This window comes from Echiichthys vipera (assembly GCF_963691815.1).
Source record: "Echiichthys vipera genome assembly, chromosome: 8".
Lineage (NCBI taxonomy): Eukaryota > Metazoa > Chordata > Actinopteri > Perciformes > Trachinidae > Echiichthys > Echiichthys vipera.
In genome coordinates this window covers 2,527,625-2,553,443 of record NC_139833.1, presented here as the reverse complement: position 1 = coordinate 2,553,443, position 25,819 = coordinate 2,527,625, and the positions used below count along the sequence as shown (strand labels likewise).

Sequence of the window (25,819 nt, the reverse complement as noted above, 5' to 3'; positions counted from 1 at the left end):
AATAAACATGCATTTCTGACATTTTCCCAGGTCTATAGTTGCTCTGTCAGCAGAAACGTGCCCCTCCTGCCAACAACGACAACAACAACGACAACAACCTTGTGAGACGTCAGAGCCAATCAATCTGTTCTTACCTTGGCCAGCTGGGCCTTGAGGTCCTTCACCTCCGCCTCCAGGTTGCGCTTCTCTCCGATGGCGGTGTTGAGAGACGCATCCTTAGAGTTCAGCAGAGCCTCCAGTTCCCTCAGTCTGATCAGAGCCGCCTCCAGGTCAGCCTCCTTCTTACCGTTCCTGCAAACACACACGAGATGTGCACGTCAGTTCGTCCCTATGGCGCTGTACACGTCCGTCATGTGCTCCGATCACCTCTCATCACCCTGGTTTTGTGGCACGTAGCACGATAATCTTCACAAATGAACACCGCTCTTTATTTCTGAAGCGTTAACTTTACCAAACTATACCACAGTTGTGCCGCGCGACGTCGTTTGTTGTCTCTTGTAGCCACTTGTTAGCAACCGCCATTTTTAAGACGGATAAAAGGCTTAAAAATCCCAGAGTGGGGTTTTGTCCGACTTATTTTATGTCAAAGAACGAACCATGAGCATCTCGGACGCTTGTGTTAACCGCAGACCTTATTTTCAGGCATCCAAACTAAAACACATCCAAACTAGATTTACCACGTTGCGGTTGTAACGCCTCCACCAAACGGTCTAACTGCAGTTCACATCCACACTGACTTACAGAACTCATGAAGTGGAGAAAAAGATATTAGGTGTGACTTCATGGTGAGTGCTGCACACACATCTACAGATGTAAACAACCACCAGTGTCACGACGAGTGTCACCAATTCAGCATCCAAACAAATTATTTCGTGTAAATTTAAAATATTTCAAAAGATTTCATATGTTGTTCCTGTATTTATAATTCCCTGTGTTTATATTGTTAGCAAGAGGGTTCCTGGTTTGAATCCTGGCTGGGGCCCTTCTGTGTGGAGTTTGCATGTTGTCCCCGTGTCTGCGTGGGTTTTCTCCGGGTTCTCCGGTTTCCTCCCACAGTCCAAAGACGTGCAGGTGTTCGGTTCATTGATGACTCTAAATCACCCGTAGGTGTGAATGGTTGTCTGTCTCTGTTCGTCTCTATGTGTCCTGTGATAGACTGGCGTCCTGTCCAGGGTGGACCCTGCCTCACGCCCGATGTCACCTGGGATCAGCTCCAGCCCCCCGCGACCCGGACAAGCGGCTGAAGATGAATGAATGAATGTGTTTATATTGTTCCTATTTTTGGGGTATTGGTTCTTATTGATGCTTTGCTGCTGTAATACGGACATTTCCCCTCTGTGGGACTAATAAATATATTCATATCTTATGAAACATTATGGTGTCACCGTAAAATTGACCTTTGACCTTTTGGATATGATAGATCATCACATTTCATCGTCTTAGACGTTTAAACAATCACAATTATAGTAGGACAAATGTGATGTGACAGTGACCTTTGACCTACAAAATCTTACTTCATCCTTGAGTCGAAACGGAGAAAAACGCTCCAGTGGTTCCTGAGGTGTCGCGTTCACAACAACGGGACAAGCGTGCGGACACCCTGAAAACGCACCCCCTCTGGCCACGGCTGCCGCAGAGGCGTAAACCTCTCCACTTCTCATTTCCGGGTTAAAGGACTCATTCCTGCAGAACTCGGCTGCTCCTGTATCTGCTAAGTTTTGTGGCTGATGCACTAAATGCGGTTTTCTGTGAGACGTTCACACGATGAAGTGCGTTCTCTTCCCCCAGATCACATGTTTCTACGGTAGCTTTGAGTCCTGATCCCTTTCAGCTCTCACACGCTGTGATATCTTCTAATGAGAACCTGTTCCTTTACTTCTGCTTGGAGTGAAACGTGATAGCGGGGACGCCTGTGCTGCAGGGACAGACGTTGCGGACGACACAAAACGACCATTGTACAGAGCAGCGAGAGCAGCAGTTGTCCACTGTTGATGTGAACTGAACGAAGGCCAAGACATCAACGTACAGTCATACGCTTTCTGTACACGAGAGGAGCCCGTTCAACTCCATCTCAGGGGAACTGGTGCTGAATTAAGAGAATTCGCATGTGCTGCGCGTGTGCTCGTGCGCACAGACTCCCTTCTAGCATCTCTACAGGAACTGATTTAGAGTTGTGGCTGGAAGGGGAAAAGGGGAACGTCCTGGAAAACAATCCTTTCCCAAGAGAAGTGGTACGATACTTTATTATTTATAAAAGTATAAAAGGGACTAGTCCCAGCCTGGTCCTGGTCCAGTCCCAGCCTGGTCAGATGCGTACATGAACTGATGAAGCCTCTTGGATGAGAGGTGAAACGTCTTCCTGACAAAGAACCAAGTCCAGTTGCTTTGGACTGAAGTTGCTTTGAGGAGAACGACGACCTGGACACATGAGAACATTCACAGGCTTTATAAATGTACCGTTAGAGAGACAGAGACGGAGGGACGGAGACACAGCGGTTGTTAGCAGTATAGGTGGTTCATGAACAGCCAAGAAGGAAATGAGCTCCCTGTTATTCCATTTGTCGCAGTAGGCTGCTCTTCACTGTCACTAATAACGGCCATCTGCCGGGGGAGATGGCTTCCAGGCCGCTCACACAGACCTCAGTGTCCCCCCCGGTTATTGCCAGCCTGGTGTCAGGAGAGCCAGCGTGACGACAAGCTACAGATACACAGAACACACACTCACAACTCCTAAAGCTTCCCCGCAGCAGAACCATGATTCACCACAAACATCGAGTGCGTTCACAGGCCGTCACCTCCCAAATGAAACTGTAATATACGGGTGTGCGATACCACAATTAATATTTATTACTGCATTCAATAAAAAGCTTCAAAAGTGCAATTCAGCTTCCCTGAAAGGAGCCGGGACAAAGAGGAGAGATAAAGAGTCGGCGCTGCGCTGTGGATGCACGCGTCAAGGAAGAGGAAATAAGAAGAAGATGTAAAAAAAATGTATTTTATGTCCCAGCGAAAAGACGAGAATAAAATCCAGAGACAACGGAAACGAGATGCCTCACAGATGCTTAGGAAACTGGAATGGGTTCTTATGTACAAGGCTCTCAGACTGCTCATTGTTCAGAAGATATACACACACACACACACGCACACACACACCCACACAAGCACGAACACACACGCACGCACACGCACGAACACACACGCACGCACACACACAAGCAGGCACACGAACACACAGGCACACGCACAGACACGCGCACATACACGCGCACGCATACACACACACACACACGCACACGCACAAACACATGCACACACACGCGCGCACACACGCAAGTACACACACACAAGCATGCGCACACACACGCACGAATACACGCACATGTACACACGCGCACACACGAACACACCCGCACACACACGCATACACACGTATACGCGCACGCACACGCACACGCACACGCACGCATACACACACACACACACACACACACACACTCAGTTGCCAGATTATTAGGTACGTCTAATCAAAATAAAGAATCCCTTCCTGAAGGTTATAACGCACAGTTTCTGTTGAACTGTTTGAAATGGTGAATTTAATTTAGAGAGTTTCCTTCGTTACGTTCAAAAAGATTAAATATCCACATTAAATATGATCGAAGCTATAAAATGAGCAGATCTACAGTCAGATTTTCAACGCAAGGCTGCACAGATGAAGCAGTTTGAAACAGTTTGTGTTCAGCGACTCTTTCTGTACCAACAGAAAAACCCTGTGTGCAAAAAACGACAGAACGAAACGTCCTATTTTGTGCCAAGGACTGTTTTCCTTTTTGTATCCAAAGGGGTACTGAGCATCCTTTCTTACACTAGTATTGTACTGTATTGAAGCTTAAACTCCTGGTATTGTGAACACCCTAAATTGAATGGTATCGTGTTAAACTGAGAGCAGCAGTGTTAAACTGAGAGCAGCAACAGACTGATGCACCCTAAGTGTGCGAAGGAGAGGTACCGCAGGTCCTACAGCAACAGACTGATGCACCCTAAGTGTGTGAAGGAGAGGTACCGCAGCTCCTTCAGCAACAGACTGATGCACCCTAAGTGTGCGAAGGAGAGGTACCGCAGCTCCTTCAGCAACAGACTGATGCACCCTAAGTGTGCAAAGGAGAGGTACCGCAGGTCCTCTCCTTTGGAAAAGGAAACAATGGCGGTGAAAGGTTCACGTTGGTGTGATGTGGAGGTGGAGTGTTTACTGCAGATTTGGTCGATGAAAAGATTCAAAAACAGTCGACAAGACGCACAAAAACTCAGAGGTCTACGGAAAGATCTGGAAACAAAGCCACGCATCGCCATGACGTCATCAATGCGTGTGACGTGTTACGGCGTGATGACGTATAGGCAGCAAGAAGCATTCTCCGAGGCCCAGGTAGTGTGAGTACAAACGGGCCTGGAGGGGGGGACAAGGACCCTAAAGCACGGGGCACGGGACGGAGGCACAGTGGGAGGGCGCCCTTAATGACTCTTCATTTGTTGTGACTGGAACAAAATATCAGGAGTTTAAACAAACTGGTTGGGCAAAGATCTTGAAGGTTTGTGTAACTAAAAAACTAAATTTCCAAGGTTGCTGCTGCTGCTGCTATTGTGGAACATTTGAAATTCATCACTAAGCCGCTCATTAACATATTATGGACTCTAACAATAAACAAAGCGGGTCTGAGACAAAGAGAGACGTGTTTGGTTTTTACATAAATGGGCTGTAAAGTGTAAATGCATTAGTGACGCACACACACACACACACACACACACACACACTTTTAGTTTACAACTTGAGAGCAACATACTCTGCATCTCTTTGTGTAGACGTTCAAACGTTCCACTCTAAAAAGTATTAAGTGTGATTCGTCAGGCCGGTGAATGCTTCAGTGTGTGGAGGAGGAGGAGGAGGCGGCTGCTGCTGCGGCGCTCATTAGTGCTAATGGGCCCCGCGGATCAAGTCCAGCGGTGAGTTAACGGACAGAGGTGGGTTTGGTATTGACACGCCGCTTGATTGTTTGTATTCACTTCACACACAAACATGACGGCAGGACAGAGAGGGCTCCTCCGTACGGCTGGACGGCGTGCAGCGGAGCGATTACACCAACGCTCTTAATAGGAACTTAATTTGCTGCTGTGGCTTCAGGACCAGTGGCTCCTGTGAGATTCACCCATGATGTGACTATTAAGTGAAACACAAACAAGACTCAGAGTGTACTAGCATGCTAGCAGCTCTGTGGGGCTGTACTTAGGACACAGTGCTTTGAGCTAAATGCTAACACGCCCATGCTGATAACGCTGATATAGAGGTGTTCACCGTCTTAGTTTAGTGTGTTAGCCTGTAAACATTTGCTCATTAGCACTGAACACAAAGTACAGCTGATGAAAAATGTAATAAAAAATCATTTAAAAAGGGCCGTTTTGTCTTGATGGCTCCTGAGAGACAACATCCACGCTCGTCTGCTAGCAAGTATTTAAATGGATTAAGCTGTAAACACAAAATAAAATGAGTGGAGAGAGTTAGATGTGATGGTTTTACTCTCCTGACAAAATCATCTGTAAACACAAATCAGTGAATTAAACCAAAAACACGACCGTTGCTTCAGCTTCACACGTGTGACACGTCTGCGTTAGACCTTAGACATGTTCACACCGCGCCTTCAGGACGCTGCTCCTCGCCTCAAAGCGGCGTGCGGCGTCTGAAGACAGCAGAAGGAAGTTGGAAAGCCTCGTCAGTGTGTGTGTGTGTGTGTGTGTGTTTCTCCTCAGTGCGTGTGTGTATACGTGGGTGTATTTGTGCATGTCTGAGTCTCTTCTGCACCGTGTGGGAGTCTTGGCTGCAGAACCCAGTGTGTACCACCATGAGCGTAAAGTGCATCTGTGTTCTGTATGTATGATGTGTCTATATGCAGGGACGTACACATGTGCATGTATGTCCCTGTGCGCGTGATATAGCATTTATATAATCCAGTTCAGGGTCTGTGTGCGTTCTCGATGCTGGTGTGAGACGCCCTGTTTACATAATCCCGTATGAAGTGTGTAAGCAGAGAGAAGAGACGTAAATACTCTGACTTCATATTCACAGCCTGCGCTCAGAACACATGTGGAGCCACTTTGCACTTTGTTATGTTTTAAGAATCACACTATTAATATTTACAAAACAATACGCAGCCTGGAGACTCACACATGTGGTGCTGAGAGTGGCTGCGAGCCAACAGATGAGCACACAAACACACGTTACATTTGGGAAATTAGGTAAATAAAGCTAAGAAAATAAATAATCCCAGTCTGTTTCAATAAGAGGAGGGAACTCTGTGGCTGGTAAAACAAGGCGGCACAGTTGTTTCTGAGCTGGTGAACTGAGAAAGCCCTCCGTGGCACCGAGAGGGCATCGCTGCGTGGTTTGAATTCTGCTCTGAAAAGGAATTAAAAACTGAAAAAGTGTGATTTTGGAAAGCTTTATTCCTATTTTTTTAAGTGTAGACCACTTGTCTTCTGTCCTTTCACACACAAATGCCTGCACTAATGCATTTATATGTATATACACACACACACACTTACACACACACACGTATATAACGCAATAAAAGGCTTTTAAGGCGTTTTATTAGAGAGTAAACGGAGCGAACGACACATTTTTGAGGCACAAAGACAAAATGGGAGCTACTGGACGGAGACAGTGTGAGATGGGGGAGAGGAGGAGAGGGGAGGCTAGTTGAGGGCGGGGGGGGGGGGTGAAATGGAAATGCAAGACAGAAAGAGACAAAAAGAAAGAGAGAGAGAGAGAGAGAGAGAGGGAATAATGGAGAGGAGAAATCTGAGCAGGAGGAGGAGGAATGTGTTGGCTCGGCTCCCAGCCTCGAGGATGACTCACAGCTATCTTTGTCCAGCGCGGTAACGAGAAACGAACCCCGCCTCGTGGTGTGAAAGAGAGAAAAAGGGCCCACTTCCTCCCCCTACCTGCTTTGCTATGCCGTTACCGTGGCAACCGAGGCCTTGTCGTCAGGCCTGCGAGTATCCCGTTCATACCACGCTGCGGATTCAATGGAATAAAACAAAAAAAGGTGTTTTCTTTGCAGATTTTCAAAAATATCTGACGACTAAAAAGGGTGAGCGGTGTTTTTCATACGTTACTGAAGGAAAGTCAAAGTCTACCCCGTAATTTCCTCCGAGATACGGAAGCGGAGTAACTGCAGACACACACGCGGCCAAGAGGGGACTTTACGAGACGTTACGCTGCACTGGAGTACGAAGAACGGTGAATCAGCATCGGGAACTACGACCAAACCTCAAGTTGACGCATAAACGTGGGAATTTTGGAGCAGCTCCGCGTTTTAATTAAGAAAGAAAACAAAACATTGCATAGTTTTGTGTTTCATTTTCACTGCCCACCAACGACTGCCACTCTAACATAGGGCGTTGGCACTTGGAGCACAAAGGGTTTCAGTGACATCATCGGCCTTGTGAGAGGTTAAATACCTGGATCTCCACACCAGCTAGTTGGACCAGTCCCAGCCTGGTCCTGGTCCTGGTCCTGGTCCAGTCCCAGCCTGGTCCTGGTCCTGGTCCAGTCCCAGCCTGGTCCTGGTCCTGGTCCTGGTCCAGTCCCAGCCTGGTCAGATGCATACATGAACTGATGAAGCCTCTTGGAGGAGAGGTGAAACGTCTTCCTACACAAATAACCAGTTGTTTTTGACTGAAATTGCTTTGAGGATAACGACAACCTGGACAAATGAGACCAGTCACAGGCTTCATTTTCAGGATTTAGCAGAAGTACTGTATAATTATACCACTCTGGATTTATAAAACACCTACTGTGGAGTCTGCAGAAGTCAAATCTGTGTGCAGAATAGTTTCCAAGGCCACTTTAGCAGAGTTTATACAGCTCCAAAGGCTGAGCAGCTAAGCTTTGCATCAAAGGAGCAACGTTGCAAACCAAACCCACGTCCTGCGTCTGTGTTGTCTGCTCGTCTGTGTTGGATTCAAAGGTTACTCACCCTCCCTCACCTCTACTGCCATCTACCCATACAGATGGATCCTTTTGTGCTCAGGCTTCGACATAATTTGTCTGATTTCTGCTGCCATCCCAATATAATTGAGTTGAAGTTAATTTTTGATTTAATTAAAACATGTCTTCCCGGAAACACTGTCCTCGTTACTCTGTGTGGATAATTCACAGGCCTCAGGGTAGAAACTGTTGACTCCATGCTCTCTGATTTACCCAAAGCAGAAAAAAGGAGTTGTTCCTGTTTCATTATTAATGTTGTTTTTGAGAGAACTCCAAATTAAAATCACCTACGTTTAACTAGAGCCACTGCCACTCAGAAACTGAGATTTTCAAACCCGGGGAGAATAAAACCAATTTTATCTGCATGGTTCTTATTTTTAAGGACGGTGGACTCACACATTCCCATTTCTGGCAGTTACATGGAAAAAAAGCAACGTAGCTGCAAGGGCTGGAGATCCCTACATGCACACACACACTGACACCTGGGAGCTGCCCACTACGGCTGCAGCTCCGTGCTGTTTACCACGGAGCAGACCCCCTGCAGTTGTCGGGGGTTCAGCACTTTGCACACGGGCACATCTGCTGCAGCCGTGGAGGAGCACAGGGCTGTTTTCCTTCTGTAAGAGGCTGCTACTGCGACAATTACTCATTTATTACTATTCAAGTAATTATTTTGACATGCAGCATAAATGTCCATTGATCCATATGATGTTGTGTAACACACACACATGCACACATACACACACACACAATGTCTGGCGAGCATGTGTGGGCACGTGTGGGTGGGGTTTCCCGATGACTCACTGCTCAAACACTGAGCAGAGGAAAAAAGGGGTTCTCCCGAATTCCCTATAGATTGTGTAAAAACGCGCCCTTCTCCAATTATAGCGCCTCTTTCCTTCTCCCATCCTCGCTGCGTTCAGTTCAGCCAATCACAGCGCGGCGCTCTGCGGAGAGCACTGGAGGGAGAAGGTGACTAAGAGGAAGGCTGTTGAAGAATGTGGGTCTTTGTAAACAAACAGAGGCCCCGAAATAGAGCTGGGACAAACATGCTGCGGTCTAACACTGTGTTAATGGGCCGTTACAGTAAAAACACCTTCTCTGAAGCATTCGCTGCGACTAATCATCATTTTCATATTGCAATATTTTTTATTCTGTTTATCAGTTAATTTCCTCGTCAGGGAAAAATATATTCAATCATATTTTCCTGGAGACAAAAAAAATAAGAGCTTCAAATGGTTTTTGTTCAACCCACAGTGTCACGGCAACAGCTGTGTTTTTGTAATACAATCAAAATCAAACAATAACAATTATTTAAAATGGGGAAATTAATTAATTTAAGGATCTCTATGAATGACTGTGACTTCCCCTTTTAGAGGAGACCAGGAACAGAGATTCAATTTAGAGAATTTTTGTTGATTTTTTACTTAAAATTAATGATTCAATTGAATTAATTTTAATTAAGATTAATTTCCAGTACGTGAACGGATCGTTTCAGCACTAATTGTGGAAATTTGAAAGCTACTTCGACCTGATGAACTTCAGTCCGTAGATTAAAAAGGTCTGCACACAACCTCTAAGACGCAGCGACGCACTTACTGCAGACTAACTTTAACACACAGCAGGTAAGAGTTGATCCAGACACTCGTGAACTGAGACGTTTCCAGCAGCATCTCAAGCAAAGGTTGCAAAACAATGGTGGAGAATCCGTTTAGGCCTGCTCGCTCAAGTCAACTGTGCTTTTCCAAGTGTGTTGTGCAACTCCTCCAAAAATATGCAGTCAAATAAACACGACAGGCTGGCACATGACAGTTTCCTGTGTCTCTGCAGGGATGGAGAACACAATAACAGGGATTGTGTGTGTGTGTGTGTGTGTGTGTGTGTGATAAATCATCAGAAACCGACAACAAAGTAGCCTCTGCCAGGGGCCACCCGTACACATCCACATGTGGCATGGTGGGAACAGAGTTTCCAGTGTCTTCGGTCTTAAAGCAGAGCAAATGTCGAGCGTGTCTGATTTCAGGGAGTTGACTTGTGACGAGGCAACCACAGAGGGAGGGGACACGGAGAGGAGAGGAGAGGCGATGCTCTCTCACGTCGAGCTCAGGGTTTTGTTAAAGCTGTCTCCAAAGCAAACTCTGGTCGTACAGTGTGTTCTCCCTTTGTGCCATTCATGCCAGCGTCGATTTGCATTTGTTAATACAGTTCCTCAAACACGGCGTCAGTCAACAACGGATGAAAGAGAGAGCTGCCCCGCCTTTTAGAAAAAGAGTGTGTGTGTGTGTGTGTGTGTGTGTGTGTGTGTGTGTGTGTGTGTGTGTGTGTGTGTGTGTGTGTGTGTGTGTGTGTGTGTGTGTGTGTGTGTGTGTGTGTGTGTGTGTGTGTGTGTGTGTGTGTGTGTGTGTGTGTGCAGACACCAAGCGACACATGAAACAGCCCTTGTTCCTCCCTGCGTGATTAGTGGATGATTCATCTGAGAGTGAGTCAGCCGTCGGTTGCCCAGTCTTTGTGTTAGTTTACAAGATACTTTTTTACCTTATCTGTGATGATAAAGAGCTGTGCAAGAACTCAGACGTCTCGCCCTTTCACTTTACATTTCACAGTTTTACAGTGTCATGAAATAAACCAGAGTACACATTAATGTGGGATGGAAGATAAGGAACGCTGAGGATGATTCAAGATAAGACTTGTTGGTAGATACTGTGTCCAATACGCAGTGCATCATAGTGCCGGGCGGTATGACCACAAATAAGTATTTTTAAGGGCGCACTCCCACTGTGCCTCCGTCCCGTGCCCCGTGCTTTAGGGTCCTTGTCCCCCCTCCAGGCCCGTTTGTACTCACACTACCTGGGCCTCGGAGAATGCTTCTTGCTGCCTATACGTCATCACGCCGTAACACGTCACACGCATTGATGACGTCATGGCGATATTTTCATCGACCAAATCTGCAGTAAACACTCCACCTCCGCATCACACCAACGTGAACCTTTCGCCGCCATTGTTTTAAATGTCCGCGCATGGTCCCTCCTTCTTTTTTCTATGTCCCAACAGGCGCACAGAAATTATGTCAGAACCGCCGTAGGCCTCGTGCTCGTACACGTGCGCACGCTCGTGCTCGTACACGTGCAAACGTGCTTTACTAAAGCCCACCTCTCTCAGACGGGCCATGGACGGCCAGCTGTCCGCAGTTATGCGTGGAGCGGTTGCACTCACACTGGTCAAACGCACTAGGCTTGACCCGAAAAACCGGTTTTGACCCGGTGCGGAAGGACAGTGTGAGTGCGCCCTTAGGTTCGGCAGATTTCACGGCATATTACAGTATTTTTTTTTTGCATGACTCGGCCTTTTAATGGATTTATAGTGTCGTATTCTACGGTCAGGAGTACAAAGAATAAAAAACAAAACATGATGTTTGGTGGTGTAATTTTGTAAATGCACAATTATTAGTGTTATAAATGGTTGAGGGGTCGTACACAGTCGTGTGCCGCGGTTTCTAAAGAGAGCTGGATGTTGCCTCACCGGCATCGTGACACGAAACTGAGGTTTCTCAGGTGAAAACTCAAACAAGACTCGACCGCGGCGCTCTTCCCAGACAACAATATTATATATTTTGCTGACTATTGAAGAATTACAGCACTCGGTTCAGCTGTGCATCGGTGTGGCGGCACAAATAAACCTGGTATACAGGATCATCCAGCACACTCACCCCGGCGCTAGGTGATCAAACCTGAAACACATCTTTGTGTGCGATTACAAATAGATGATAATTAATCATAAACCATCTATAATTATCTTTTGAATGCACCTTTGCTGAGCCTGAAGGCACTTAAAAGACGTTGGATCCTTCAGACATCAGGTTCAGCTGCATTATAACAGTTTCCAGTGCACAGGAACGTCAAGAAGAGACTTCACGAGCACAGACCGACTGCACACCAGCCTGTGTGGTGCAGCACATTCATTGGAGTGTCTGCATTTGCATCCTAGAGTATAATTCTCATTTGCATTTACAAGAATCCTCTCTAGTGTGTCACAGATTGTGTTGTAGCCTCCCCTCCGATGAGGCACGGCGCTCTTTCCAGCTGCCCTGAGTCACAATGGAGGCTCCACGGGTAGAAAGAGTGCTGCTAACGTTAGCTTCAAGCTAAACAAAACCCATGTGGCGTTTATGAGACCATGATGAGCTGTGGTCAGCATTCTTTAGCGTTTGCTCGCGTACGAGTGGAAAGAAAAGGATACGATGCCTGGAGTAAGACCAAGATGTGGTTGTGGGACGGGCCAGGCGATCGAGCGCTCTCACGCGACCTGGCATTGAACACAGACGTACAGAAACGCAGACGAACTCACTGGTGAGTGCTCCACGGGCCGAACAGAGAGAGAAATGTGTTGTAGCAGCACACGCCCGAGGCTAAAGGTGGAGTTGGCATCAGGAAAATTCATGTAGTGTCAGATGAGCTGTAAAAGACTGAAACTTATGCTGCGCTGACTTTCCTGTGATTGTCTTAACTCTGGCACCCTGCGTCCTGTTTTCTGTGGCAAACCCCGCCCCGATGGCAACATGCTAAAAAAACTAAAACAGGCATTAACTATCTGCCAAGGACCTGCTGAACCTGAGGAGTGTGTGAGTGTGTGTGTGTGTGTGAGGGAAGATAAACAGTAAAATAGCTGAGTGGTGCACTACACGGCACAAAACGCAGGTGACAAAGAGTTTTAATGGCACTAATCAGCATCTCCAGTTATTTTAGCAAAGTACAACAAACTGTAGCTGATGAGGAACCGCGTCCAGATGCTCCCAATCACATTTCCTCTGTCCTGACACACACGAGCAGTTAATGTAGAACATCTGAGGCGTCTCACATTGATCCGGAGTTGAAAGAGCTCCTTCACAGAGTCAGCGCCGTGTTTAGATTATATAGTAGACGTGCTCCAAACATCCCATCAGCTCCGTAAATGAGCTTTTTTTTTCAGAGCTGGAAACGGAACAATTGTTACATAACTAACCAGACGGGAAGGGGCCGGTTGAGGTTACAGCGCGCCCAGCCTTGCCCACTCCCCAACGGGGCGGTTCCTTCGGGCAGAAGGAGAGAGAAGGAAAGAGAATCTGGAGTCCCACCATCTTAAAGTGATTTACCCCGTCCATGTGCGAGTGAGTCATCGAGGGCTTGGCCGGCTCTAAAGGCGCTATGGAAACTCTAATTCTATAAACGCCACACACACACACACACACACACTTCAGTCTGCCAAATGCTCTGCTTGGTACCAAGTTCTGGTCCGCTGAAGTCCAAGACCGACTCTCTCATTACTTGCGCGCCAATAAACTCAACAGGGCCGGCTCCATACAGCAGCCATTCAGCATGTTTACAGGCCTGCAACATCTGTTTCCCATCCCAAAGTATTCTGTTTAATGCCAAGAGAACAAATACTCTCACCGGGCCTTATGGCACCAACTGACATTATCTATAGGAGCGCTCTTCAAGGACATGAAATGGAGTCACGACAGGTTCCAGAGTGTAAAAAGTGAGATTTCAAGGTCTTTTATTTAAATTATATAGCAGGTTAAGGTTTTCTAAAAATACTGTGAGAGTGTCAAACTTTAAACCACAGAGAGATGCCCACAGCCCGTCAGAAGCTGTGTCTTTAAGGGCCCAGTCACACTGTCCATCCGTACCGCGCCCCAGCACGTTTCACGGCTAAAGTCTGGTTCCTTTGACCAGTGTGAGTGCAACCGTACCGCGTCTAGGAGCGGCACGCTTGCCGTCCACGGCCCGTTTGGGAGAGGTGGGCTTCTGTAAAGCACGTTTGCACATGTACGAGCACGAGCGTGTGCACGTGTACGAGCACGAGGCCTACGGTGTTTCTGAGGTCATTTCCTGTGCGCCTGTTGGGACGTAGAAAAAAGAAGGAGGGACCATGCGCGGACATTTAAAACAATGGCGGTGAAAGGTTCACGTTGGTGTGATGCGGAGGTGGAGTGTTTACTGCAGATTTGGTCGATGAAAAGATTCAAAAACAGTCGACAAGACGCACAAAAACTCCGAGGTCTACGGAAAGATCTGGAAACAAAGCCACGCATCGCCATGACGTCATCAATGCGTGTGACGTGTTACGGCGTGATGACGTATAGGCAGCAAGAAGCATTCTCCGAGGCCCAGGTAGTGTGAGTACAAACGGGCCTGGAGGGGGGGACAAGGACCCTAAAGCACGGGGCACGGGATGGACGCACATCGTAAGCGTGTCTCTTAACAGGAGCCATTTTGGGCTCTTTACACAAACACACACATGGAAATGAAACGGCACGCTTCACACAGTCGTATATCTCAACATGCACCGCGCGTTACTTCTTCTACGGGGGAAAATAGAGTCGGCGGCTGCTCACCGTAGTTGAGACCTGTTGTGGCTCAATATTGGTCCATATATAAGGAGCACCGGGTTATAAGGAGCACTGTCGGCTTTTGAGACATTTGAAGGTTTGTAGGTGCAACTTACAGTGCGGAGAATACGATAATTACCCCAAAACATGATATACCGTGATATACAGTAAATACCGCATGATGAAATGCAGATTTTGATCATATCACCCAACTGTAAATTGTAGCCGTAATGTACTGAAATAAAAATGTATTGTGTCGTGCATTAGTTCCTGCCTATCCTTAGTTTTCATACATCAATTTTTAGCTTTCAGTGATTCTGGTTCACAGCTGCTGCTGCTGCTGTTTAATGTCACACAACACTGTAGAGAGACTTAAGCAGGAGAAACCGTCCCAAACGACTGCATCTCTCAGATAATCCAGGTTTAAATTATTTAAAGCTCTCTTATGCAAAGCACCCAAGAAGACCTTTTTGTGTTTTTTTTAGTTATTCCACATGAAAGAGTGTCTTCAGTGTTGTGACACTTTAGAACGAGCGATCTCATTCACATCACCGCTGGATGACACCCAAATTCACAGGCTGTGCTCCGCGCTCTCATCTGCTCAGGGCATGACTCCGTGTGACAGACGATTGTCTGCCGTCACACAATACAAGCTGAGATCATCGCAGGGGACGCTGGGGTTTCCCCCCCCCCCACCGCCGCATCCACTCCTCCCTGAGGCAGCCAGAAGAACAGAGGGGACGTGTGATCAAACGGCATGAGGGACAGACGTACAGCAGCACAGTGAAACCAGCCGCTGGAGGTTTGCAGCCTCGGGGAGCAGGACTCATGACACGGAGCCTGAAATAACAAATGTTCTGGAGTTTGTTCCACGTTCAAACCTGAGAGGGTACCACTGATGCATTTTGGGAAAGAAATAAGACTTTGTTTTCACAGCAGACGCTTTGGTCGATGTCATTCTGGTGCGATTAAAAACATTAATCAAGGTTTCTCCAGGCTCCTGGCGTTGTGCGTGCTGCCTCATAGCGTGATGTACCGGGACACTCACTGGGATTAATCCATTGTTAATTGAATTAGTTCCACCTGTGGCAAGTCAACATGTCTCCTGTGAAAAGGGTGTACTGGTGCGATAGTGACTGGAGCTGAAGGATAAAGGATGTTTTATAAAGGCTGCTGGCGTTTTACTGTGTCGATGCAGTCAGTTATGAATGAAGAGCACACACTGAGCTTCCGGGGGGGAACTGACACTTAAACAATGACGGAGCATTCATTCATTCATTCTCAGCCTCTTGTCCCTGTCGGGGTCGTGGGGGGCTGGAGCCGATACCAGCTGACATCGGGCTTGAGGCGGGGTACACCCTGGACAGGACGCCAGTCTATCACAGGACACATAGAGACAAACAGAGACAGACGACCATTCACACCTACGGGCGATTTAGAGTCATCAATGAACCGAACACCTGCACGTCTTTGGACTGTGGGAGGAAACCGGAGAACCCGGAGAAAACCCACGCAGACACGGGGACAACATAACAGAACGGCCCCAGCCGGGATTTGAACCAGGGACCTTCTCGCTGTGAGGCGACAGTGCTAACCACTACAAAATGACCTCAGAACCGCTGTAGGCCTCGTGCTCATACGCGTGCGCACGATTGTGCTCGTGCTCGTACATGTGCAAACGTACTTTACAAAAGCCCACTTCTCCCAAACGGGCCGTGGACGGCAAGCGTGCCGCTCCTAGACGTGGTACGGTTGCACTCACACTGGTCAAAGGAACCAGACTTTAGCCGTGAAACGTCCTGGGGCACGGTACGGACGGACAGTGTGAGTGCATCCTGAGATAACTTAACAGCTTCCCGTGGAGTCAGAGCTGCTTTACCAACGACAGTAATGCGGAAACTGTCGCCAAAAGACACTTGAAAGAAATCGTCACTTAAAAAAAAGAAAAGGCTCAACAGCACGATGGGAAGCAGAGTGCAGGCTCGCTCTTGTCCATTTTAGGCAGAAGCTTTGAAGACAAACATTTTATCTCAACAAACGTGACGGGAGCAGCTTGAACGAGTCCTCCTTATCCACACCACGGCCTGAGAATAGCACAGATGTGTAATGCATCACCTAAGAAACGCATTTGAAGTTTCCCTGGAGTTAAATATAGTAACACTACTCACTGAGACTCCAGCTGTGACTAATATCACACACATTCTTCCTCTTCTCCATCTCGCTCTGCCCGTGTTACTTCCCCTTTTTCCTCTCTGGATGAAGGTTGGCTGAGTATTACAAAGCTTGTGTTTATGGCATTGTGTGCGTTGCTTAGTGTGAAAGGTCTGTTTCCTTTGCACCGTAAATATCAGTGTGTTACTTGTTACTGCGGAGCTCAGAGATCAAGACAATAACATATATGTGAAGGGTTGCACGGGGCAGATGGAGTCTCCAGATAGTAACAACTGAAAAGGTCAGAATACAGCTTTACATCTAACATGTGCTATTATAAGAGAGGGAATACGGTCTCAACTGAAGCAGAGAGAACAACAACAACTGCAAAAGCACACGTTTAATACGCAGCAATTATTCCAAAGAAAGGAAATGGGGATGCTCTACCAGATAAGAGCACTTCCTGCTGTGCTCTCCGCAGGCTATCAGTCCTCGACGACAGCACAAGAACACGCACACTTGCTGTATCTGCTGCGTCTGGACACGTTCTACCACATTGTGTCTGCCACAGCATTTATTTAATACATTTTTTTGTGAAAACATTGCTTCAAAAGGACTTCGCTTCGTCTACCTGCTGCCACACCCTGAACCACACTGTGCAGACAGGTGGGGCTGAGCCCAGGTTATTTTCCTCTTATGTATTCAAAGTAGATCTGATCCAGGGAAGGGAAGGGAGGGATTGGCAGTTTACTTTCCAAGCCTTACAGTTGAGTCTCCCCCTTATCAGAAAGACTTTGACCAAAGGAGGTGATCAAGGAGAGACATTCACTTTGGATACAAGACAACAGTAATAAAGAAACTAGAGCTTCAGGATATTTTCATTATGTCACAATGGTCCAAGCGTGTGAAATGTGTTTCCTCAGGAGGGGGTCTGGAGTCTCCCTTAGAGAGAGGGGGAGAAGTTCAGCATCCGTGAGGAACTCGGAGTAGAGCCGCTGCTCCTTTGCGTTGAAAGGAGCCAGTTGAGGTGGTTCAGGATCATCTGGTAAGGATGAACCCTGGGCGCCTCCCTAGGGAGGTGTTCCAGGCACGTCCAGCTGGGAGGAGGCCTCGGGGAAGACCCAGGACCAGGTGGAGAGATTAGATCTCCACACTGGCCTGGGAACGCCTCAGGATCCCCCAGTTAGAGCTGGTTAATGTGGCCCGGGAAAGGGAAGTTTGGGGTCCCCTGCTGGAGCTGCTGCCCCCGAGACCCGACCCCGGATAAGAGGCTGAAGATGAGATGAGACAATGCTCATCACAAGGCCACGTTGACGTATTCAAATGGCTCGACTCTGTGTCATGGCACAGATGAACGGTGTTGGGTCCTTCCCTATAAGTCAAAAATGGTTTAAAGTATTTCCTCAAGTTTAATATAACATCATGGAGCGCTACAAAAACCAGCAAATATTTACATTTGAGGAATTGGAAAGTGAATTTTTTGGCATTTTAATTCAAGAAAAAATGGTTCAATTGATTATTGAAATGGTGGCATAATAATTTTCTGCGTCAGCTCTATAGTGCACGTCGGCGCGCACGTCTTTTGTCAAAAAATACCAGAGATGTGACTTGTAAACACTCCCTACTCTACTCTGCTCTGCTCTGCTTTGCCTGGGTGCAGCATTAGGATTAAGAGAACGAGTCCAGCCAGTGACACTGATGAGCCAGTTCCCCCACACACACTCATGTTCACAGCCAGCGGCGCAGCTGGAGGGCAGTGGGCATGAGACGCCCGCCAGACGCACTATTTCAGCATTAAAGGGCAAGATGACTGAACAAGGTCTTGACAAACCTGTGAGCACAGTTCGGGAGCTCCCGCTGTAGCTCTGGGGCTCATATTCACCGGTTTTTGTTTTCCTCGCATACCTGGCTCCGAGGTTTACACTTCATTCCTCGCATACCTGCTTTTGCCAAGTGCAGTGCATCTTTTTCTCCCGACAGTTTTGAATTATTCACGAGTCGAATAGTGCTGCATGGAGGATGGTCGGCGTTCTGGCCCGACAGCATGAGGTTTTCCCTCAGAAGGGGAGGTAGAGGAGTTGGGGGGGGGGGGGGTAAACCATGTGTTGCCGGTAGCAGTCATGAATACAAAGATGTGTGTGAAGAGACGCAGTGTCGTGCCTTTAGGCTAAACAGGTGTGTCCAGTCAACTGAACTGCAGCGTCGGCCCCACCTGTTGTGTGTTCTGTCAAACACGAGGGGAAAAACCAAGGACACCAACAAAAAGTCGCCATATTGGGAGACGTAGTTGTCGGGTGTTTGTTGCGAAACCGTCTGCTGCTGCCGCCGCCGCCACCGCCACCACCTCAGCTCGGCTCAGCTCAGCTCAGCTCAGCTCAGCTCAGCTCAGCGGGCCGGTCAAAGCAGCCCATCACAGTGTGTATTAATAAACCTGACTTCCTGTTAGAGTGACTCCGCAGTCAGCTCATTCCACAGGCCATGAAAAACCTCTGAGTCACCGCCCCCGCCACGAGGCTGAGCCAAGACTCAGAGCGCCATGGCAACCAAACACCAAACACCCTGGCTAGAGTGTGACAGATAAAGCCGGCCGGGGCTGGATCGAGTGATTCCTTTCAACCGCACATGCGTCAAAAGAACGGCTTCCTTAAGAAAACAGTGTCGCTGCGGGAGCCGTTGGGGCTTCTCTCGCCAAGGAGCTGGAGAATTACGAGCGAGAACAATGGGGGATATTCTTGAAGGGAACGGAAAATGCATAATACTGTTCTGTCATAACTTTCAGGACACACACACACACACACACACATATATCGTCCACCTACTGTATGTGTAAATGCACAAAGCATAGATTGCGGAGCTTGGAACGATGAAGGCAGACACGCAAAAAAACAAAATGGGCCACATTCAAAAAACAGCACATTTCCTGCAGGATTCGTACAGTTTTGTTCATCGGCGCCGAACCGCACCCACATGCTTCACATTTCCCATTAGGTCGTAACGTCAACGTAGTGAAAATGACACAATGGCGCTGATTGGAGAAACTGAACACACACATACTGTTGTTCCAGCACTGAAAATATGCCTTTGTGTGTTGAATGTCTCTACCTTTATATTCTGGGACACTCTGTGCTACTAAACGCAGACTGTGAAGCAGCACGTGTAGTCTGACGTGAGCAAATGTACTGAGTGGGTACAAATACTTTCTATTCTGTGGGTCCATTTTCTCAGACCCCCTCGGCTTTGCCAAGACACTGACACATTCCTCGACAGCCACGGCCGGCTGAGGCCTTCGGCTGCAGTCTGATGTGCAGACGTTCGGCTGAGGAGCTGCGATCACAGCTGAACTGTGCCAACATGCGTGCTAAATCTACAGCATCTCTCCTCTCACCTCAAAAGACACAGTAGGAAGAATATAATCGCACCCCCTAAGACTACAACTGCTGACGTTAATCAGTAATTACTCTACACACACACGCACACACACACACGTACACACACACACACGCACACACACACGCACACAGACACACAAATACACCCAGTGCCAAGTTAGGTAAGGTTAAAATATCAACCTTTAATGATGCAATTACAGGATGTGGGAGACTGTGGCTTTTATGACAGAGTGGGTCGTCCTCCATTCGAGAGATTGGAGGTTCGATCCCCAGCTCCCCCGGTCCACATGTCGAAGTGTCCTTGAGCAAGACACTGAACCCTGAATTGCTCCCTGTGCTGCGCATGGGTGTGTAAATGTGGTGTGAATGGTTACATTAGATGGTCTGTAGATGTCCACCGCCATCAGTGTGAATGTCTGTGTGAACGGGTGAATGTGACAAACACTGTGAAAGCACCTTGAGTAGTCAGAAGACTAGAAAGGCGCTTTATAAGTACAAGTCCATTTACCATATATATATATATATATTAAAGTTAAAAAAATAGTTTGAGCAGCTCGGCACCTGGTCCTCATCCAGCGTCGGAGAAACACTGATATCTGTTCAGTGTTTTTACCAGTTTTTAAAATCACAGTTTGTTTGTTTTGAAGAAGAGGAGATGAACACTGAAGAACTCCTAACACATTCGTCATCACTGACTACAACAGTGACGAAGGATATAACTGATTATCCCTTACTACTGCACGACATCACTCACTTATTTCTTTGATTGACAGATGCACGGCAGTAAAACATGACATCTGCGTTTAAGACTTCTGCGGCACTACGAAGCTGTAAGTCATGCGTTAATGATCGAACTGCATTAAAAGTGCTACAGGTGGGAACTCTACCTTTCTGTCCCTAGTGCCACATTACGCTGTGTTAAAGATTAAAGCAGAAGTTCTACCTTCACAGAGCCGGCTGTGTATTAAAGGTGTGGCCCGTTTGGTTGGAGGTGCGTCATCTCAGATATCCCCGGGGGCTTAAGGTGTCCCAACTGACGAGACACACAATCACACATGCACGCACGCACGCACGCACGCACGCACGCACACACACACACACACTAAACCATCAGGAATGTAATGTACGGGGCTAATGTTGGGTAAGGCCGCATTCTTCACACTGCGTTTCTGGTAGAAAATGAGGGTGTTGCACCACCTCAGCTGAACTGAACAACAGGTGTGAACAGGAGGAACCAACCACACAAGAGGTGAAAATGCTCAGTTGCTTTGACTGCACTGGCGTCTTAACCACTACTTTCAAATGTTTTGGAAACATAAAAATAACACAGAGCCTTAAACTCTGAGCTCTGGAGCTCATTTAAAAAAAATAAGGAACATAAATGCAGGAACAAACCAGCCCCGGCTGATGTGCCACAGAGAAGCACAGGGTCATAATGCAATGTTGGAATAATAATACCATGAAGTGTGTCACATATAATTTAGCAGACCCTCTACCAGGAGCTGAACCTGGCCTTACTGGGAACAGAGGAGCTGCCTAGACAGACTGGTACGCCACACTCACACTTTACACACGCTGAGTTTCACATCACACGTGAATGAAGTTGGACTTGAGCTCGACTGGAACACGGTGAACATTACAGGAGGAAGTAGGAGTGGAAGCTCGGTCTGTTTGTCCGTCACTGAACGGACAGAAGGGGGACCACACATGGTCCTGAGGCAGCCCCCAACCCTTTACTCTTCACTGATGCAGATTAATGTGAGAGAGACAAGAAACAGGAGTTCTGGTTCAAACAGCTGATACACAAGCTTCTGTTAGAAACGTACCAAACAAAAAACATAATTCTGTTCTGTGCTACTGGCCCATCGTGTAAAAAGCGCATCATTCTCGTGCGTCAGAGCCACAGGAACGTTCCCGTGGTACTGTGGGATCAGTCGCTACAAAGGCAGGGAATCCCCCCACAAAGGAACCAGACAACAGTGAACAAATGTTGTCATCAACACAAGCTGAAAGATTCATGGAGGGCTCCAGGTGCTTCTGCTGACTTTGAAGTACGACTGCGTAAAAGTCTGTTTTTATTCAAATGAATGAACCGGTGCATTGAGACAAATGAGAGATGCTCAGAACACTAACTGTGTGTGCGGTTTGCCTACAATAATAAATACACGATAGATGTGAGATCTACTTCGTGACCACACTGGAGTAACAAAGCCCCTCCCTCTCAAGCCCCTCCCTCCGCATGCTCCTCCTACCTGGCTTTGAGCTCCTTGTGCTCCTCCCTGATCTTGCTCAGCTCCAGCTGCAAGCGTGCTCGCTCCTTGGCAACTTGGTCCAAGGTCTTGCGGGCGTCGGCCAGCTCTGCCTCGTAGGCCGCCTTCATGCCCGACACGTCGCGCGTCACGGAGGACTCCGACTCGGAGATGCGCAGACGCAGTCCGGCGTTCTCGGACTCCAGCGAGCGCACCTTGTCGATGTAGACGGCCAGCCGGTCGTTGAGGTTGCACAGGTCCTCCTTCTCCTGCAGCCTGGTGATGCGGTTCGGCGAGGCAGCGCCGCGGCTGGTGCGTTTCTGGCTTGGCGTTTCCATGGTAATAATGGCTCAGCAAGAGGTGCAGAGGGGGTGAGTCACTGGCTGTGGGGGAGGAGGTCGAGAGAAGAAGAGTTAATGAAAACTATAGTATCTGGGCTGCCTTCCCTGACACATCATGGGGTGGATCACACTTAAACTTTAATGGAGGATACAGTGGAGAAATGTTTCAGCCTTGCGTAACCTCGAGCCTTTTCTGGGCAGCACGCCTTCGGTGCTGCGTCTGCACACAGATCTGCGTGATAATGTCTTCCAGGATGCTTTTTCCATCCAGTAAGCACATCTATAAAACCTCATTTAATACCTACTGTATTTCAACCGTGTGGGATTAGAAGTACTTTGCAGAGGCAGAGCTCCTGCACAGAATTGTGATTTATGGGACTTAAAGATTTTCTGGATACAAAAAACCCCTGTTACTTTATTTAAAAGGTGCCACTGTTTTCCTGCCCTTGTCCTGCTTTTCAGGCTCTTGACTGCGTCCCGTTTTAACGCCGCTTCTTTCCTCCGGCTCCACTAAATTGTTGTAGGTGCAGTTGAGCCACTTTATGCAGTTTACTCCTGAGTAAACATATTTCCCACGAACATCAACCCGTACCTTCGGCTCACTCGCAAACACCAAATTAAACACTTGTATAATTACTGTTAAATATGCAGCCGTAGCCAGGGACACCAAAGTAAATAAAAAACATCCCCCTCCTCTGCTCCCCACATGACATTCTGGGTAAAACGGAGGCAGAACACAAATCTAATTGTTCCCACAGAACGTTCTGCAGTGATAATCACTCACACACACACACACACACACAATCACTTGCACTAGCATCTACCGACATACCACAGTGTTGACTCATAATATCAACAAATGCTGCAGGATGCCCCGATAAGGACATACGTCTGCTTTGGTCTCGTCTTGACAGAAGGATGAATAAAAAGAGCGCAGAGGTAGATGTGGAAACTTTGAAATCTTTAATGGACTCTGAACACAACATGGCAAATGTGAGCAAACCTATAAATATAAAACACAATAGGACGATGACTGTGTCTATGTCAGAGAGCTCTATTCTGCTGCTGCGGCTCAACAGGAGTGACTTCTAACTGAATCTTATTTCAGCAGCTAACCCCCACAGCCCATGGAGAGCCCTTTCCCACTGAACGGCGGGAAAGCCTCCTCCAGCTCTGCTCGGCAGTGGGTGGACCGTCCGCCCCTCCACCGCCCATCACCAAAAAGTGCACACAAGGACATGCACGCCCCATGTGGGTGGGATGGCGCGCACGCACATGCATGTTGCACACACACGCCCACAGGAGCAAACCCACACACCCACACAAGTACTCTCTGGCCTAACTTTGAATAAATGAAGCATCCACTTAGGCTCCCCGAAATGTGGCGAGCGTGAACAGGTGCTGTGTGATGTCCCACTCTTCTACAACAGCCGGCGGTAAAATGAGCCACAACTTTTTAAAGTTACAAAGTTATTCCACAAACACTCTCGGACTAAATGAATCCAACTCTGACGGCACAACAAGCTAAACAAGCACGGTATTATGAGCCCATTATTTGCACAACAGCAACTAAACGCCGTCTGCCAGGGGAAGCAAACGCAACACGTCTCACAGGGAGAGACAGAAATCTGAGCAGACTCTCTGAACCTTACCTCGGCTGTGTGGGAACCTCTCGACTTCAGCCTGCTGAAACGGCTAAAAGTGAGAGTACAGGACCTTTCCAGAAGTGTATCTGCTGCTGAGTGTGTGTGTGTGTGTGTGTCATACCCTAGAGGAGCGTAGAGAAGAGGATCCGTTGAATAATGCAGTCTAGCTCTCTGCTAGTGGGTGTGTGCGCCTTTGGCTGGTGCCCTGAACTGCTCTCCTAGCTGTCGCTCACTGCACATGTACCTACTGCTGAAGAGGGAGAGAGGGGGCGGGAGCACAAGACCGAGGGGAGGGTGGGGCGGCGAGGAGGAGTCAGGCTGGACTGTGTGCACACACACACACACACACACACACTGCTGCAGCTGCTGAGCTTTATCTCTCACTGCACTGGCTCTATCTTTTCCTTTCTCATTTCACACAGACTGAGCCCTCGCACACAGACTGACCTCAGCCACTAGTGCAAGTGCTCTGTCAATACAACGCCGTGCCACTGATGATACTGAGGAGCTCCCGGGTGGGTGAGAGTGTGTGAATGTGCCGATCTCACCCTGCTCCTCCCTGCTGCTGTGAACAATACATTCTTATCCCACTTTTCGGGTTGAAAAAGAGCCAGAGGAGGAATTTTAGATTCACTTTTTACGCAGCAATGACAAAATCCGATGATGATAAGATAGAGGAGATAGCCTTGTCAACATCTCAGAAGGTAATCAGGCGAGTCCAAAGGTACATGGAAATCATTTATCACCTCATAGCCGAGTTGTGTCTTTATCCATGGCAGAAAAATAACCCGTCGGCGAGCTCGTCCACTGAATCCAGAGACGAGAAAGTCCAGAAAGCTTTTGCATCATATCCCCAGTGAGGGATGGACGAATTCCCACGAGTCATCTCTGAAGTCTGAAGGTCTGACACTCACAACCAAGTCGATTCTGGTCTTATATTTATCTCCTCTGGGTGGAGTTAATGGAGTCACAGGTCCAATCAAGTTCTGATGCAAGGGAAAAAGACGTATTTCTGTGCGTGTATATAGCTCCTCACCATGGAAATAGAGGTTAGTCTACTCGTGCGTGTGCATGTGTGTGTGTGTGTGTGTGTGTGTGTGTGTGTGTGTGTATGTGTGCGTGTGTGCGGTTAAACAAGGGGCAAGACAGTGTCTCTGCTTTTGGGCATGGGGCAGGTCCAGTGGCTCAGGGAGTATCCTGGCTGCAGCTTGGCCTTCCAGTGGAAAGACGTCGTCAGCCTCTGAAGCTGCCTCTCTGAGTCACGCATCTCTATGCAAACAGCTCACTTGTTCGCCACCTCCTCTCTGGTCTACCGCCCTCTCTCTCTCTCTCTCTCTCTCTCTCTCTCTCTCTCCCCTTCTCTCTTTCTTTGTCTCGCTGTTTTAAGTTTGGGTTTCCATGGGAGTCAGGCCGAGACAGGAATGCCTGGCTGGCAGCCCAAGCGTCTCTCTTCGAAGAGCTTTTTACGACTCTCCAAACCAGTTCGGGCCTCCTCGTGTGCTGCCGTCTGCGTGTGACAGTAATAATAAAATCACATCCCAAACGCGGTCCGGTGGAAACACGGATGTTCAGGTATGACGCAAGCTAGCTCCCTGAAGCGGAAAGATAAGTGACACGGCTCCCAGATTACAGAACAACTCT

At 47.9% G+C, this 25,819-nt stretch overlaps 1 protein-coding gene across 3 annotated transcripts in view; it reads right to left on the bottom strand.

Moving 5' to 3' along the window:
- Nucleotides 1–25,060, bottom strand: part of LOC310950964 (lamin-A-like) — a 37,850-nt gene extending 12,790 nt beyond the window's left edge. Inside the window, exons 1-3 of one of the 3 annotated variants that reach the window (XM_083919008.1) lie at nt 24,925–25,060; nt 22,195–22,574; nt 135–291 (exon numbers count right to left, since the gene is read on the bottom strand). In XM_083919008.1, the coding sequence (XP_083775134.1) occupies nt 135–291; nt 22,195–22,529 (492 nt within the window). In that variant the 5' untranslated portion in view covers nt 22,530–22,574; nt 24,925–25,060. The other 2 variants (XM_083919007.1, XM_083919009.1) reach the window with 2 other exon arrangements.
- Between the last annotated feature and the right edge of the window lie 759 nt (nt 25,061–25,819).